The following is a 17,057-nucleotide window of genomic DNA, read 5'->3' as shown; positions in this document are numbered from 1 at the left end:
AATGTTCCCGAGACCAATATCTACCTAATAGAATCAAACAGAAGTCCAGGCATTGGTTACAGTCGAGAAAAACAAGAAAGTGATTGCAGTAAAAAAGGAACAAATTAGATGTAAATAATAGACTTCTGTGCTGGGGAAATGAAGCAAAAAATCACTATGTTAACTATTAATTTTTAGTTCTCAGACTAATGATGATCTGAGGAAATCAAAAGTAATAATCCCAGCAAGGAAAGATGGAAATGTCATGAAACCAAAAGGGACATGGGCTAATTCTTATGGCCCTCTCCCCACACTAAAACATGGCAGTCACAGAACTCCTCATATGTCCCCCAGATATATTTTTAGTTTCCTGACTGATGTCAAACAAATTAACATTAAATCAAGGAACCTGCTTTATAAAAACAATAAAGAACATGTCATCCTCTAATATATATGTGAAAGAAATCCTCATCTGATAATATTTAAGATATTGGAAGATATATTTTCATACTGAAAATAAGCTTTCACCATACTGCAGGTCTGTTCATGTATTGATGTTCTTTGAGAAACATGCAGTAACCAAAAACAAAATGTCACAGTCTTTGCAGTGGAGTGTGACTAACATTCTACCTTTCCTACAAGCCATAAGTCCCAATGACTTCAGAATGTGTGGTGGATTTGACTGTTTCAGTGGTATCAATGCATTTACTTAAGTCAACATTTTTCAGAGTGCTATTCAAATAGAGCTGATCAAGTAACTAATTTAATTGATTTCGCCCATTTTATTGTTCATAAAATGTTCTTGAGCAGGTTTTGATTTTCTCAAATTTATTTGTTAAAAAAATTAGTCACTGAATCATCTCTGTAAATAATTCTTGCCCTGTAGAGTGATTGTTTACAAGCACCTGATTGTAAAGAATCTGTTATATGAAATTCAGCTGTGTTGGTTAGGTTGGCTTGAAGACAAGTCATGTGGTACTGTTTCTATTCCCTGATTGGCTGAGAATATATCTTAGAAACTTCTTTCTGGAGCAAATACCATGTTAATGAATTCCAGATATGCATTTTGATTAATATAGCTAATAATTACTTAAAATTGCCATTTCTATTAATATTATCATCAATAAACTCATTGACTAAAATATATGTATATATTAGATAACGTTCACTAAAAGGGCTCCAACACAGGAGTTTCTCCCCTCTAATTTGCCCGGTTTTAATTTCAAATGTTGCTATGAACAAATGTGTAATACCAGAGCATGTATCTGACTTTGGCAGTGTCTTGTAGATCCATACACATCCTGCACGTAGTCAGGCTTGATGATGAGTACACACTGTCTGAAAATCAGGCTCCTTCAAGGTATCCCAAGCAGGTCACCAAGATATGAAGATACCCACAATCACTAGTCATGCATGCAAATCTTGGCTTTCAGTAACTAGTATATAAATCACAGTTCTACACTGAAAGTGAAATAAGTAATGCACATATTTAGCTCTGCTGAAAGACCAGGGTCCAATCAAATCTTCTGCAATGTAAGATATGGCTAACTATGATGTCTGTATGGATTTCTATTTTATTGTTTCTCACCTCATGTGTGTTTTGACCGAATATTAAAAAACTGACTGTGGCTGCCATTTATTTCATAGTGCTGTCTGTACTAATAAAACAGATAAGATTGACGTTACACCTATGGTAACAGGTTTGTGTAGGTTACAGGTTATGTTTATTAATTTACATGGAATCAAACTCTTCCAATGATTGTGAAAACTCCACTTGATGGTCTCCACTGGAGATAGTTGACTTTCCATATAGATCTGCATCACGGAAGGATACTTTAAAAGTGTGAGATAAGTTTCCAGAGGGATGTTTTTATTATCATGCCTCCAGTGGACTAGAGTTTTTGGATAAGAATTTGCTTTAGCTGGACATTATGCTGAATACATTCCTTGTTCAAACCAAGTCTCCTTTTCTTAAAATCAGAGCCCTGTTTAAGTATCATAATCACTGGTATGTGTTCTTTATGAGCTTTGATGCAACATCCCAATCTAACAACACATGGAACCCAAAAAGAAAAGGAAGACTTGTGGCACCTTAGAGACTAAGAACTAAAGCAAGTGCTTAACTTTAAGCATGGGCTAAGTTCCATTGAAGTCAATAAGACTTAATTAAGCATGTGCTTACAGTTAAGTACATACTTAAGTGCTTTACTGAACTGGGGTCCTTCGTTACTTAGGAGTCCATAGTTCACTGAAACCAGTTTAATCCACGTTAAGGACATAAGGAGGCATGGATCTGATTGAACAATTTCATTCACAGGACAGCAGAAGATTGGAGTCAAGATTTGCCTGCAAGTCTCAGAAGAGAATTATGCCCTTAAAGAAAGAGAATGAATTTAAATCAACTGAGATGCTGAAAGGGTTCTGGTGGCATTAGTTTTAACTATACAAATGTTCTCACCAAAGGAAACTGTCTGAAATGTCTATCTTAGTAAAATTGCTGCTTCAAATCCCCTATTCACTCCCTGGACTTACTCATAAATATTTTAGAAATATGACATCTGTACACACACAGTTTTTAGCACTGTCATTTGCATAGCCAAGTGTTACATTTTACATGTGTACACTCTACTTCATGTGAAAAGAGAACACAAATGGTGTCTATGTCTTGAGTTGTATCTTGTGTGTATCCGATTCCACATGCTAGAAGGGCAGATTTGGGTCCTTTTGAAAATTTCCTTGCAAGAAATTGTGTACATTTTCATGCCTACATTTATATGTATTATTTCTGAAACTGCATTAGAAATGGCTGTTTCCATGCCTCAACTCCCAATTTGCACAGATAATCATGGTACTTGCACACAGAAATATAAGCTTGCAAATACACAAATTCTTCAATGCAGACCTCCAGCCTCCCAGTTTCACAGTTCAAGCCACTGTGTCTCTAGACAGATAGCATTTTGAGAGCTCAGAAACATGCATGTTCTGAGTATTGTCCAGAATTGTGAAAAGTTTGCTGACAGCAGTCCTGACTGCAGCATGTCAGGAAGCTGTGGGCCTTGAAATGTAAACTACTGAAAAAAAAATACAATAAAGTCACCCATAACTAGGAGCTATGTCATTCTGTTGATAAAAAAAAATCTAGCAGGGATATGTAGTGAGGTGCATAGTTGAAGTGAAATAGGCATGGAGTATGAAAGAAGAAAAGCTGAAAGTTCAGAAGCTCCACAAACTCAAGAACTGTTTTGGTTTAAAAAAAAAAAAAAGCATGAGATTTTGAATGGTAGTCAGGAATTACTCAGCAATCACAGTCAGTACAGTAAGAGAAAAATATCCCACCCTGTGACTAATGTACACCAAAATGTGTTGCCTAAAATCTATTCCATATCCAACTGTCATTTTATTTTTGTGAATTATCAGGATGTGAGTAAGATTAATAAATATGAACATTTATTCTGTGAAAAATATAAATTTTTTGCCACTTAAATAAGAAAAAGGAAGGGGAAAGTGGCTTACAGCTGCAAGTGGTATATTTAAATGCAGCAAGTGAAATCATAACCCCCCTGAAGTCAATGGGAGTTTCGCCCAGTATCTTTCTCTGCTTCTTATTGGAATTGTTGCCTATCTTAACTACAAAGGAGTTGCCTGCAAGTACTAGAGATTAAGGACCACAGAGTTCCTTCACACTGCATGTGTTTATTAGTGAGTATTTCTCCCTGTTTAATGGGGTATATGGCAACCTCTATTGATGCACATATAAGAAAAGAGCTCCATCCTTCATATATAAAGCCTATACAAAAACATTGTCTGCACAAGGCATATACTTATCAATTAAGCAAAACAATATTTCTGTTGGCATGTTGGCTGCAGTATATTTCCCATCTTACCTCTCCATTCTCCAGTGGGTGGATCTTGGAGTAAAACGAAGTGCATATAACTTCATCATCTTTTGCATAGGATGGAGGCCCTCTGCGGGGATGAATGTTGTAACGTGTCAGGCATTCTGTGTCTGTTATGGCATAATATTGCCATGGCTGATAGTTAACACCATCCAGTGAACGCTCCAAAATCCAGTTCCCAGGTCGAGGCGCATTAGCTGCTTTCACAATAACATATGCAATCTGGAATACCTGGAGAACAAATTAAAAATACAAGTAAATGTATATTTATATATTCATTTTCTGCCAAAGTAAAAAAGCTAAATATAGTCAATTCTCATCTGAGAATTTTTCCCTGAAAATGAAAGAAGGCAACACCTTGCAGTGAAACTCTTTGACCGTGAAAATATCCCTTCTCCAGTAACATTTCTGCAAGACAGAAATTCCACTGTGGCAGCACAGACTTTTGGAAGTGTGATAAAAAATAATCCTCCAGATTCAATCTAACTCACTAGAGAATTGCCAAACTTCTCCTTCAGTTTCATTTGAAATATTGAAAATTTTATCTTTGTATATGGTATTTACATTCGTACAATTTACTATATTATATAGCAATATATGCATATAAACGTTCATTTGAGCATATATACACACACACCTTTTGTAACAGTTACCCATTTCCCAAACTCAATTGTGATTTTCTCTCTCATGTGAAACTCTGTGGTTAAGACAATAGTGGGTAATCATGTCACATGAAATTTCTCCATAAAACATTTCTGGCCACATCACATGGCTTCTGTACAGCTGCCATAAATAAGCCTTATAGAGATACATGAAATGTCACTATAAACAGAATAATAGCATGTAATCAACACTTATTATTGTCTGCTTCATCTGCCTTTCCAGTTAATGTACAAGGTTTTTTCCTGCTAGCCTGCTTGCTGGGATTTGAGCCACAAACAATAGCTACATTTGTAGCTCCAGAACAACATTTGCTAATGCTGCAGCATCTTCTCCCCTAATAACATACAGATACCACAGTACTAACAGTGAAGCAGAGGAGTGAGAGCATAGGTCCCTGTTAGAAGGGATGAATGTACAGTGAATTAATAGTTAGACTCGCCTTTCTATGAGGTAGTGCCATGAGCACCTACAGAAGGAGGCCGGAGGGAGAATATTGCACTAATTTCTGGCTTAATGGTTTCAGTGTTGGATTTGGGAAAGTGACTGTGAAGAACATATATGACAAAAAATTATCAGATCTACACCTCAACTCCATCATTCTGCCCTCCAGGCACATACCAAGAACAAAATAGTTAAGATCCACAGCACAGAATTCTGCCCTCTGTGAAGCCCAAGTATTAACAATGCTTGCAGATCTTTGGGATGGGACTAGGGGCAGGCAAGAGAAGCTCCCTGCTCTCTTCCCTCTTAAGAAGAAGCTCCTGCAGTATCTACAAGCACCATGCTGTCACAGCACTTGCCGTCTGGTTTTCAACTTGAAAAACATGCATAAGGGAGTGGATTTGTTGAGGGTTGCTTTAGGTGGTGAGTATTAGTGTGTCCACTCACGGCATGAGAACTTGGTTATGAACACTTTTTTTGGTGGACATATATCAGTATATAAACCAACAAAACCCTGAGCTAGGAAAGACTAACCACACTATTCATTGCTCTCATTCAATCACTCTCCTCCTATTTCATACATGCCCTTTACTCTCTTCATTGTTCCCACTTACTGACGGATTGAATTGCAGCCATAAATTACAGCCACACCGGATCACACTAACATATGTCATTTACTGCAAACAGTCTAAGACAGTTTAAAAATAGCTAAACTTTATTTTCTCCCCTCACAAAATTATGCTGTTTGGAAAGAAACAATCTAATTGGAGAGCTCAATAATTTTTTTTAAAACATTGTATTGTAATTGTTGAGAAAAAACTGCATTGTCTAGGAGACTGTTTCTGATATATTTGTACAGAAAGTTATTTTGGATTTTTTTGCATGGGTAGTGGCTCCATTGAACTAAATAATTTCATATTACACTAATATGTCTGATCTAGTCCAGCCATGTAAACTTTTTTGGCTCAAAACATCCAGTCCAGAGATCTCACTGTGATATATTCCTAATAAATACTTTAGTATTTGAGTTTATACTCGAAGCTCAGATATTAGGACAACAGCAGAATGGCTGAAATCTGTGCAATCGCACTGAAATACAGGATAACAAATGGGAGGAGCAGTGTTTGGTCTGACAACCCTAGAGTATTCACTGAAAAACAGAGATGGACGAGGAGTATTTTCTACTGTTGAATACTATCAAGCTCCAATATCATCATTGCTCAAATAGATGTTCTCGTCGCTGCAAAACCTGCTGCCAGTGTTCACTTTACGCTCTCAGTTGTGTTGGGCTCTGCAGGGCTCACGAGAATAAAGGAAAGTAAAAAGCTGCTTTTACAACTAAAGTAAGCAGACTTGTTGTGTATGAAGGTTCCATTTTTATAGTCACTCCAGATTGGAACCATACTTTAATAAGGATCCTGTGTAACTGCAGAAGACTTATCCTAATTCCTTTCTTTTGTAGTCCATTGAGATATTGTACATTATGGATGAATTATCAGTTGATTACATATCTTTTGGTTTTGTTTATTTTTGTTTATCTGTGTTAAGAAAAATGCAATAAAGTTTTAAAGAAAATATAAAGGGAAAGAAAATAAACAGTTGAGATGCTGCAGCTCATGGAATTTTTTTTCTCAACTTAAGAAAACACTTTAGAGTGTAGTACATAAAGATTCATTTTTAAACACACACTAGTTAGAGTTTTCAGCTGACCCAGAGCATTGTCTCTGTCTTGCCTTTGATTTGAGAATTCCAAAAGTAGCTTTTGAAATTATGCCAAATTATTTACATTCCATAGAGTTATGAATCACATTCCATTTTTCTAATTCATGTCTCCATTCATCAGCTGACCCCAAAGAGGGTGTCTTTGTAATAAAACAAGATTATTCCTTCAGTCTGGGCCATGCAATAGAATAGGAAAGCCAAACTTGGGAACTAAATGAATTTTTTGATCCCCACAAAAGAGTATGGACTAAATGGTCCCATTTAGACACAAACATGCATTGAGAGAGTTGTGGAACTGCACATCAGTAGGAGTTCAGGGAGAAACAGTTTCTTTTGGGCAGGCTGGTAATGCTACAATAGGCACCATTAAAATGTAAATGTTCAGTATCAGATCCCTCAGTTGCTGTAAGTCAATAAAGCTCCATTGATCAACACCAGCTGAAAATAACACCCTTATGGTGGTAAATTCCTCGCTTTGGTACAGATTCCAAACATGCTAACAACAAAAAATGGAATAGGGATAATGGGGTGGCTGAATGATTTTTCAATCATTCTTAGGTCTTGTCTATATTAGAGAAGTTACAAGATTTCCCACCCCCTCAAAATGATTGAAGAGTACCCTTACCCATACACACACGAAAGCGCTTCGTCTGATTGTTGGGGAGGCAAGCAAGTTACATTATAACTGTCTCGATGGAAGAACCACAGTAGCCAGGGAATTTTCAGTGCATAATGTGGGGTGAATGGCAAGAGACAGGACTGGGGAAGATTTTGAGGGGGGTACTGTAGGGGACTGGTGGGGTGTGACAAGATGGGTAGCTGAGAGGGAACTCTCAGCCAGTGAATAAAGGAGGTTTTCCAGTTCAGGGAGCTGTCATCTTTGTCAAAGATGACGGCCACTCCACCTGAATTAGTGTAAGGCTCTCCTGGTGTGGGTGCAACCTTACCTTAGTGGACAAACTTGTCAATGGTGCTTCAGTTAGCACAATACAACCAACTGGAACTCAGCGACTGAGTGCTCTAATACAGATAAAATCTAAAGTATCTTTGAGCTTTATTGCACTTATGTCACATTGTCACCATGTTTATTTCACAATGACACAAAAAGTGAACCAGTTCTGCTAGCTGGAGTCAAAATTCTTAGTAAAATGAGCTTGTTCCCATAGGGTATTTCATGAAATAAATCTTTCTGTTTTGCTTTTTGATTGGATCAGTAGGCTGATACGTGTAAATGATATCATAATAGCTCAATCTTAGAGCATATCTCTTTTTACACAAGTCCAATGGAGTACAACAGGTAATCAAAGTTTGCCAATCTGAATGTGAAAAAAGAGCAGAGCAGTACCAAACTGCCTAGTGGCGTATAGCAGCCAATTAGCACAGCAGCCACTGTACAGCTGGAACTGTTCCCAGTTACTTCATTCATGTGACTATAACATAATTAGTAGGGGAATACTCTAAATAGTCCTCTGAGCCTTTCCCAAATTATGGACAGAATGGGCCTCATGATGAGATACAAAATGAGTCTTGGGTCTCATTTTCATTGCTAATTATCTCAGCAGCAAAGTCTTCAAAACACACATTGAGAAAAACATTTCCATATGTTATAGCACTGTCTCTTCTGAAGAATGGCTCAGAAGATATAGGAAAGTGTATCCTATTGTACAGGATAATTCGCTACACTAATATTATTCAGATTGTGCTGAAGTGAATCATTAATCTGCATAAGGTTAGCCATTGAAGCAGGAATTTCCTTGTGTGTTACTCCCACCTTCTCTTCTATTTCAAAAATAAATTCATCAGCTAATAGCAGTTTTTTGTAATTTAGAATAGCATCACAAATTAAATACAGTATTGACCAATTATATAGAATATTGCCCAACATCTCAGAACCTAATTCTGAAAAACAGGGTTAATGTCTCAGAGTTATACCAACAATCTGGGGCAAAAAGTTTCTTTACTTGTTTCTTTACTGTTATAATTCTCTCTTTAATTTTTGTTCTATACATCAATCAGGTAAACTGTAACATATATGTGGCATTCGGAATTTGGACAAAGGTTTATATTCTTATTTAGATGCTTAAGATGTATGAACATTGTCATAAATATAAAGGGAAGGGTAAACCCCTTTGAAATCCCTCCTGGCCAGGGGAAAGCTCCTCTCACCTGTAAAGGGTTAAGAAGCTAAAGGTAACCTCGCTGGCACCTGACCAAAATGACCAATGAGGAGACAAGATACTTTCAAAAGCTGGGAGGAGGGAGAGAAACAAAGGGTCTGTGTGTCTGTCTATAGTCTGTCTTGGCCGGGGATAGACCAGGAATGGAGTCTTAGAACTTTTAGTAAGTAATCTAGCTAGGTATGTGTTAGATTATGATTTCTTTAAATGGCTGAGAAAAGAACTGTGCTGAATAGAATAACTATTTCTGTCTGTGTACCTTTTTTGTAACTTAAGGTTTTGCCTAGAGGGGTTCTCTATGTTTTGAATCTAATTACCCTGTAAGGTATCTACCATCCTGATTTTACAGGGGGGATTTCTTTATTTCTATTTACTTCTATTTTTATTAAAAGTCTTCTTGTAAGAAAACTGAATGCTTTTTCATTGTTCTCACATCCAAGGGTTTGGGTCTGTGGTCACCTATGCAAATTGGTGAGGCTTTTTATCCAACATTTCCCAGGAAAGGGGGGGTGCAAGTGTTGGGAGGATTGTTCATTTTTCTTAAGATCCAAGGGTCTGGGTCTGGAGTCACCTAGGCAAATTGGTGAGGCTTTTTACCAAACCTTGTCCAGGAAGTGGGGTGCAAGGTTTTGGGAAGTATTTTGGGGGGAAAGACGCGTCCAAACAGCTCTTCCCCAGTAACCAGTATTAGTTTGGTGGTGGTAGCGGCCAATCCAAGGACAAAGGGTGGAATATTTTGTACCTTGGGGAAGTTTTGACCTAAGCTGGTAAAGATAAGCTTAGGAGGTTTTTCATGCAGGTCCCCACATCTGTACCCTAGAGTTCAGAGTGGGGGAGGAACCTTGACAAACATAATCAACCTAATTCCGCAAAATTGTGTGGATAAATCTAAGCATTGTTTTCCTATTCATAATTAATTTTTAATCCTTATAGTTACAAAAATATCCTCCTAAACTTAACACTAACATTGTTTATAGTCAGTTCCTCTTCCTGAATTTACAAACAGGCAAACTAAAACAATTCTGATAGGTATGAACTACCCATTCATCTCAATGATGCATTAACTCTGGAATGTAATAATAATAAATGGGATGTCAATATTGTTAACTGTTTATCTGCTGATCATTTTACAAGAAACATGTACTAATGCTGGATGCAGTGGTGGATAATGAACCAGGGCAAATGGATGTTGTCCAGGGTTGGTGAGGTGGGGAATGAGGAGGACTTCAAGCCACTGTTCCTGCCTCTATTGCTCTTTTCTCCCCTCCAAAATATTATATACATAAGTAACTTCCTGTCCTATCCATAAAGGGACAGCAAAGAAGGAATTTATTTGGTCTATGAGTCAGTAGAAATAACTACACCTCTGTGCTAGGTTCTAGCATCTGACAGAATGTGTCAATAAAAAAAAAGCATGCACTTCTAAGGCTGTCTACACTCGTGTGAAGGTTCTACACGATACCTTGTTGAAAACAGAAAAAAATTATTTGTCAGCATCCTTTCTTTTTATTCCATTCAGTCTCTTCTTGCAGGAATATGCAGCCAATACAGTAAATTTCTCATATTGATGTATGTTGGGGTTATGAACGTTTGTAAAGTGAAAAAAATTCTGGGACTTCAGTATTTAAGTTGCCCATATCCCAAAACTTGAGATTTCTCTCAAGCAGCAACACACATGAGCTCATGAAGCAACTCAGCCTGGAGCCAGTGGATCAGGGCTGGTAGTAGTAGCATTTCCTGTTCCCATTGTCACAGAATGCCTTGCAGAGGACCTTTACTTCTGAGGACATGGGAAGAGTAGACACCTCACACTGATTAAAACGGAGGGACTAGTCCAAGCCCAGATGATACTTTGATGATGAGTGATATTGAAATGCATACATTAGTAAGAGAGGATCTCAGAGCCAGCTGCAGAAGGATGTAGCTGGTGTGAGAGAGTAGGGAGTCCTCAGATGAATAATATTATTCTAATAGTCAGATTTTGTGTACCGAACATCACCCATGCATCAGGAAATCCAAATATAATCATGAAATATAATGAAATTAATATAATGCCAATTCCTGTACTACACAGGTAGTTTCATATCCATATTTTAAAATCATCATTAACAGTGTATACTGGTTTCTTTGTATGCAGAATATCACGTCCCTCCACTGGATGAAGTATTAGACCTGCAGTGATTGTCATGTTGTAATAGTCTTGCTTTCTAATGGCTTTTACATCTGAAAGAAATACTAAGTCCAACTGCTGCTGATAGCTATTAAGCAGATTTTTCATTAGTACATGGTGTAGCAGCTCATGCTTTTGAAGACTGCCATCATGCATTCAGTTCCCTCCACCCCATGTAGGCAGTCATTTGTCGGTTTTGGCGTGTGGTCAGAGACTGTTACAAGAGTTTAAATCATGTGCCTCTTTCATTTCTGATAGAAGATAGGAATCTTTGACATCAGAATTTTTAAAATAGTGGATATTTTAAAATATTAGCAGCTTTCCTCATGTCAGCAACTTTTAAAACTCTAAAGCCCAATTCAGATGTGGAAAAGAAACTAATTTAAGAATAGCATTTCTCTCAACTCCTCAAGCTGCCATGTAAATTTCTATCTAACACTTTGTCATGAGAGAGACAGCCACATCACTTTCAAACATTCTGCTCTCACAGTCAGAGAAGCTATAATTGAAAATGCCAGCATGGGGGAAAAGATGCTTAGTAGGAGTCAACTAATATCAATTTAGAGAACCAAACAGCTCCCTACCATGCTGTAGTTTGCCTTCTAATGAGAGTATCTCTCTCCTGCTCATCGGAGTTGCTGCCAGCTGAAATGGGGAGCTTGGGCTAAAAGCACATGCTTGATTCCAAGGTAGTTTCTCCTAATGTGACAGACTTCACTAGTTACAACTGACCAGGGTGGGACTCTTTGTCCTGTTAAAATCTCATGAAGAGAGTATCACAGAGTGTCAAGGTGCCATTGAACAGATTTTGGGGGCAAATGTGGGAAAAGCTTTGACATAGTGAACCCCAAAAATCCAAGTCAGAACATTGATATCTGTAAATCTATCCATTTTCCAATTAGAAATTGTATTTATCTTCCTCATGAAACAATAATATTCACTCATATGGACATCTCAATTCTGTTCAATCAATAAAATCAAATGTATCGTATTTGGGAAATGTACCCTAAAGAAGAGTATAAAAATGCCTTTATTCCCTGTTCCAGCTTTCTCCACAGCCACCACCTTTAACCACCAGAGAAACCACAGATCCTCTAAAAGCCATGTTCTTCTTCAGAAAACTAGATACTTTACTAAAATAACAGCTCTCACATTTTGATCATGTTCTAAGCAGCAGAGCAACAGAATTCATCTCCTTATTGTAACATGTAAAGGGGACGTCTACTACAACAAAACAAAACAAACAAAAAAGCACTCTGTGAAAAGCCAAAGCACCGCAGAACTAGACCTGACTCCCAATCTGCCCAGCTGCTGAATACTTAGAGACACATTCAGCTGAGTGAGGAGCCAGCAGTAAGTGCCAGCATAGTTTCTGGCAGCCTCAATTCTTTGTGATTCTCTCTACTTTCTGAACTTGCTGCTTAGTTGTCAAAGCCTATAAAGGATTGGTTGCCTTCTCTGGACAACATTTGCTACTTCTTGTCTTTAGCCTTTACCACACCAGAGTTTAGGGTCAAAGTTAGTCTTTCCCAGTCACTTCCCCTGTAAGACAGTGGGAGAAAGCAACTTACATTTCTTCATTTCCTATGGCTCTACATTTCTTTCCCTGGAGAAAACAAACAAAAGGAAGTATTTTTTTCACACAACACAATCAACCTGTGGAACTCCTTGCCAGAGGATGTTGTGAAGGCCAAGACTATAACAGGGTTCAAAAAAGAACTAGATAAATTCATGGAGGATAAGTCCATCAATGGTTATTAGCTAGGATGGGCAGGGATGGTGTCCCTAGCCTCTGTTTGCCAGAATTTGGGAGTGAGCATCGGGGATAGATCACTAGATCATTACCTGTTAGGTTCACTCCCTCCGGGGCACCTGGCATTGGCCACTGTCAGAAGACAGGATACTGGGCTGGATGGACCTTTGGTCTGATCCAGTATGGCCGTTCTTATGTTCCTATCACTTTCAAGAAAGACAGTCTGGAATGTTTTTTTTTCCCCACAAACCAGAACTGCACTCACAGTGGGGTATAGCGGGAAGAAGGGGTGCTAATTTTGGGGCCAGTCCAGCTCCCAAGACAATGGGAGTTTTCATGTACTTTAACGGAAGTTCCACTGGGGCCCTCTCACCTACTTCATTCCAAAGTGAGCTATCTGTATGCTTGAGGAGCTGGTCGTGATGGCAGCAATTCTACAGGTGCCATTTGAAACACTGATCAGGAGTTCCAGTTATTTACAATGCCACTCTCAATCTCAGCACTGATTACAGAGCCAACCCTTCAACAATGAATATCATTTAGATTCCAGTGATGACTCAAAATACCATCAATAATATTCCCCACTTTAATATATGCTTTATTTCCACCTTAGGAACCTTAATATTAATATTGAAACAAATAAAGCTATTTTGGTCAGATAAAGGTACAATATGCACTAAGATATCTTCCCCAAAGAAAGCCTAATTTTCTCACTGAAATTGTTTAGGATTTGCTTTATGTACAAGTGACAGCAAGTTCGCGCAACATTAAACAGTTTTATGAATGTGAAGTCTAAAAATTGTATTCATTTTTATGATTTCTGTACTTTTCTATTCAGTGGAAAAAAAATTATATTAATAGTACATAAACAAATGTTTATTTTTAATCTGAGGTGACACCCATCTGTTACCCACTTTGGAAAGAAGGATACAACACATGTCTGTGAAACTGCTGTACCACTGAGCAGAAAGCAACTTTATCTAAGGGACTGTTGCCACCTTACTAACATTCAGTGGGGGTGTTTTAGTTGCTAGCTCCCAGAACTAAAAAGGGGGAAGGGTCGATGGGGAATCAGGATCCTGAGACTGAAAGCCCCCAGGAACAATGGGGAGAGGCCAATGCTCCAGGTCAGCCTGAATGACAGGGCGAGCAGGCTAATCAGGGAGTCAGGAGGCCAGGGAGGTCCCATCCTCCATGAGAGCTGGAAATTGCGTGGGTCAGACAGAGTGGGGCCCAGCTAAGGAGAAAGCAAGGGCCCGAGCTGAGCTAGGGAGCAGGGCTGGGCCAGATCCAGAGAGAGCACACCCTGTCCTGGGAGCAGAGCTGCAGCCCCAAAGCCAGAGGCACAGCCCAGAGAGAGCAGACTTGCCCTGGGAAGTAAGCTGCAGCAACCAGAGCCAGAGGGGCCAGAAAAGCAGCCCAGGAAGCAGGTCAGTGCTGGGAGCAGAGTCACAGAAGCAGCCTGCAGAGCAGACCTGTCCTGGGAGCAGAGCTGCAGCAACCAGAGGCAGAGGGGCCAAAGAAGCAGCCCGGGAGCTGGAGGCAGAGCAGCAGCAGCACTGAGACTGAGTGGTGCAGCTGGGGCTGGAGCAGTCTGGAGCTGGGTGTGGTGAGCAGCTGGGGAGAGCGAGGGGGACCCTGGGCAGCGGGCCCAGCACAGGGAGACGCCTCAGCCAAGGGGCTCTGCAGGCCAGGCTTGGATCGTAACCCCGACAGGACGGGGGCGACACTGGGAAGAAGGGTCCTACCACTTAGAGCCTGAGAGCGTGTGGCCACCACCAGAGCAAGTGTCCAACCCACAGCATCCCTACAGCACAGCCAGGGCCTGAGAAGAAGGCCTGGGACGTACAGGGAACAGACTGTGAACTGCCCGGACATTCCAGAGACACTGTTTGTGATGTTCCCTGCCACAGAGCGGGTTGATGTGTTTCCTTTAACCTTTCTCATTATTCCTTATTCTTTTTAAAATTAATTGTTGATTAAATAACTTGCATTTGCTTTAACTTGTATGTAATGGTCAGTGGGTCAGAGAAGTGCCCAGTGCAGAGAGAGTACCCCGGAGTGGGGACACCCTAGCCCCTGTCCTAGGTGACCACAGCAGGGTTGGGGGTCGAGCCCCCCAGGAATCCTGGGCCCAGCCTTGTTGGGGTTATGAGGACTCTGACAGACAGGAGAGTGGAAGGGGAGTCATCAAGGGCAGGGAGGCCACTGGGTAAAGGAAGTGGGAGCGAGGATTCAGATCCTTTCGCTAGCCCACTTCACCGGGGTAGTGCAGAAGCCAGGAAAGTTCCCCACAATAGCGGGACTATTCCCCCACTTAGATTTAGTATAATGACATTTAAAACTTTTATATCTTTCTACTGAAATCTTAGTGGGAATATGCTTAGACTGTTCTAGTGAAAAAACAACTGTTTTCAAATAGATTGGGGGGAAAAGAACTCTTAAAACACCAAATCCAAAAGACTCATTTTAGCTTCAGGATAACATTTGCAAAGGGGTCTAAGTGACTTAGGAGTGTGTGTCCCATTCTCAAAAGTAACTTAGCCATTTAAGAGCCTGTGTCCCATTGACTTTCCATGTGACTTAGGCTCCTATGTACCTAAGACACTTCTGAAAACAGGATTTAAGCTCCTATATCATTTAAGCACTTGAAATGTTTTATCTAGACCATTTAAGCTGCTCTTAGGTCCTGATTCTGCAGAGACTTACGTATGTTTTTAACTTTACAGTCAGTAGGGCTACTCACAGTGCATGAAGTTAAGCATGTGCACAAGTCTTTTCAATATCAGGCCTTAGACTGTAAGCTCTTTGGGGCAGGACCATCTTTTCATTATATGTATGTATAGTATCCCTGACTGGGGCCTTCAGGAGCTTCCATAATACACATAAATAATAATAATCTGACTGGATCACATGGATTATGTTCCATGTGTCTCCTCTGCCCAGCAGCACCGACCACGCTGCGCTCAGCCTGGGGCCGCCGTGCTCTCTCCACCCCACCAGAGTTACCTGCGGAAGGCGGGGGGCCTCTCCCACTGCACCTCCCTCTCCCCACACATGTTCAGCCATTCTCCCTGGCAGCTGGGCCCAGGTGAAGAGTGGGAGGGAGCCCCTTCTCAAACCTGTTGAAGCTGTCTGCTCTAGGTCGTTGCTCTGTGCAGCACAGCAGCTACCTGAGAGAGCCCGGCTGTGGAGTCGGCAGCCCACTCTCCACCCAGGCCCGGCTGCCAGGGACAGGAGCAAAGAGAGCCGGAAACGTGACGGGGGGAGGGAGGGCGGGCTCCAGCTCAGTCAGCCCATGTCCCCAGCAGCCGGGCGTGAGCTAGTGGGTGTGGGGAGGAGGGGAGGCAGAAGCCACCGCCTCCCCATCTGGGCTCTGGGAGCCAGCCACCACACTGCATAGAGCAGCGAGCCAGAGCAGCAGGCATGAGAAGTGGCTGCTCCCACCCCTTCTGCTCCCTGCCCAGGCCTAGCTGCTGGGGACAGAAGCCGAGCATGCCAAGGGAGCAGGTGCAGTGGGAGGACAGAGCTCCGCTCCCTCCCCTAGGTCAGGCCAAGTAGAAATTGGGGGGGGGGGCACTTTACCCCACATACCTCCCTACACATCACCTATGACACAACAGCTACCACAGATTCTTGCTGCCCTTAAATTTCCTTTTTAGCTTTAGCATGGATCCTACATTTCAATAATGATTTTGTGTTAAATGGCTGCTGTAATAGTACCACTGTCGTATTTTATGACCATCAGCATTCCCATATAGTATACAAGAAAAATCAGTTTTTAAGGATTTGGTTTTTATTCACTGACAACTGCTCAGTTATAACACATTGCAGCAAGAGGAGCAAAATCTGTCCAAGACTTAGATTCCTCTGATTCTTCTACCTGCCATGCTACCAATCTCTCAGACGCTGTTCAGTAGAGGACTTGCCAATAAAACAGTCATAAAATAATCATTTTGGAATGCACCAGTGTGTGTGTGTGTGTATCACATTCTGGGGTGCAATCTAGACCGATAAGGGCTTGTGTCACCACGTGCTCTGCAACTTTTGGTGCCTCACAATGCTTTGCTGCTGTAGCCCCCTCACAAACAGCCAAACAGCATGCAGGTCATACCCTAAGTTTCTGCGTATTACTTCAGCCTGTCAGCAACACTCCAGTCAACACTCTGGCTTCCACCAGCCTCAGTTACCACTTGCAGGGTGACCCCAACACACTTCCAGTCCTGGATTTTTCCCCAAAACGTGTTCTGCACTGT

At 40.7% G+C, this 17,057-nt stretch overlaps 1 protein-coding gene across 3 annotated transcripts in view; it reads right to left on the bottom strand.

The window, feature by feature from the left end:
- LAMA2 (laminin subunit alpha 2) overlaps positions 1–17,057 on the bottom strand; it is a 455,577-nt gene that overhangs the window by 297,565 nt on the left and 140,955 nt on the right. For all 3 annotated transcript variants that reach the window (XM_073337269.1, XM_073337270.1, XM_073337271.1), the window contains exon 4: positions 3,864–4,106. In XM_073337269.1, coding sequence (XP_073193370.1) covers positions 3,864–4,106 — 243 coding nt within the window. The remainder of the gene's footprint in view (positions 1–3,863; positions 4,107–17,057) is intronic.

This window comes from Lepidochelys kempii, chromosome 3, assembly GCF_965140265.1.
Source record: "Lepidochelys kempii isolate rLepKem1 chromosome 3, rLepKem1.hap2, whole genome shotgun sequence".
NCBI lineage: Eukaryota > Metazoa > Chordata > Testudines > Cheloniidae > Lepidochelys > Lepidochelys kempii.
Note: the sequence above shows the minus strand (reverse complement) of the source record. Positions and strands in the feature narration are given on the sequence as shown.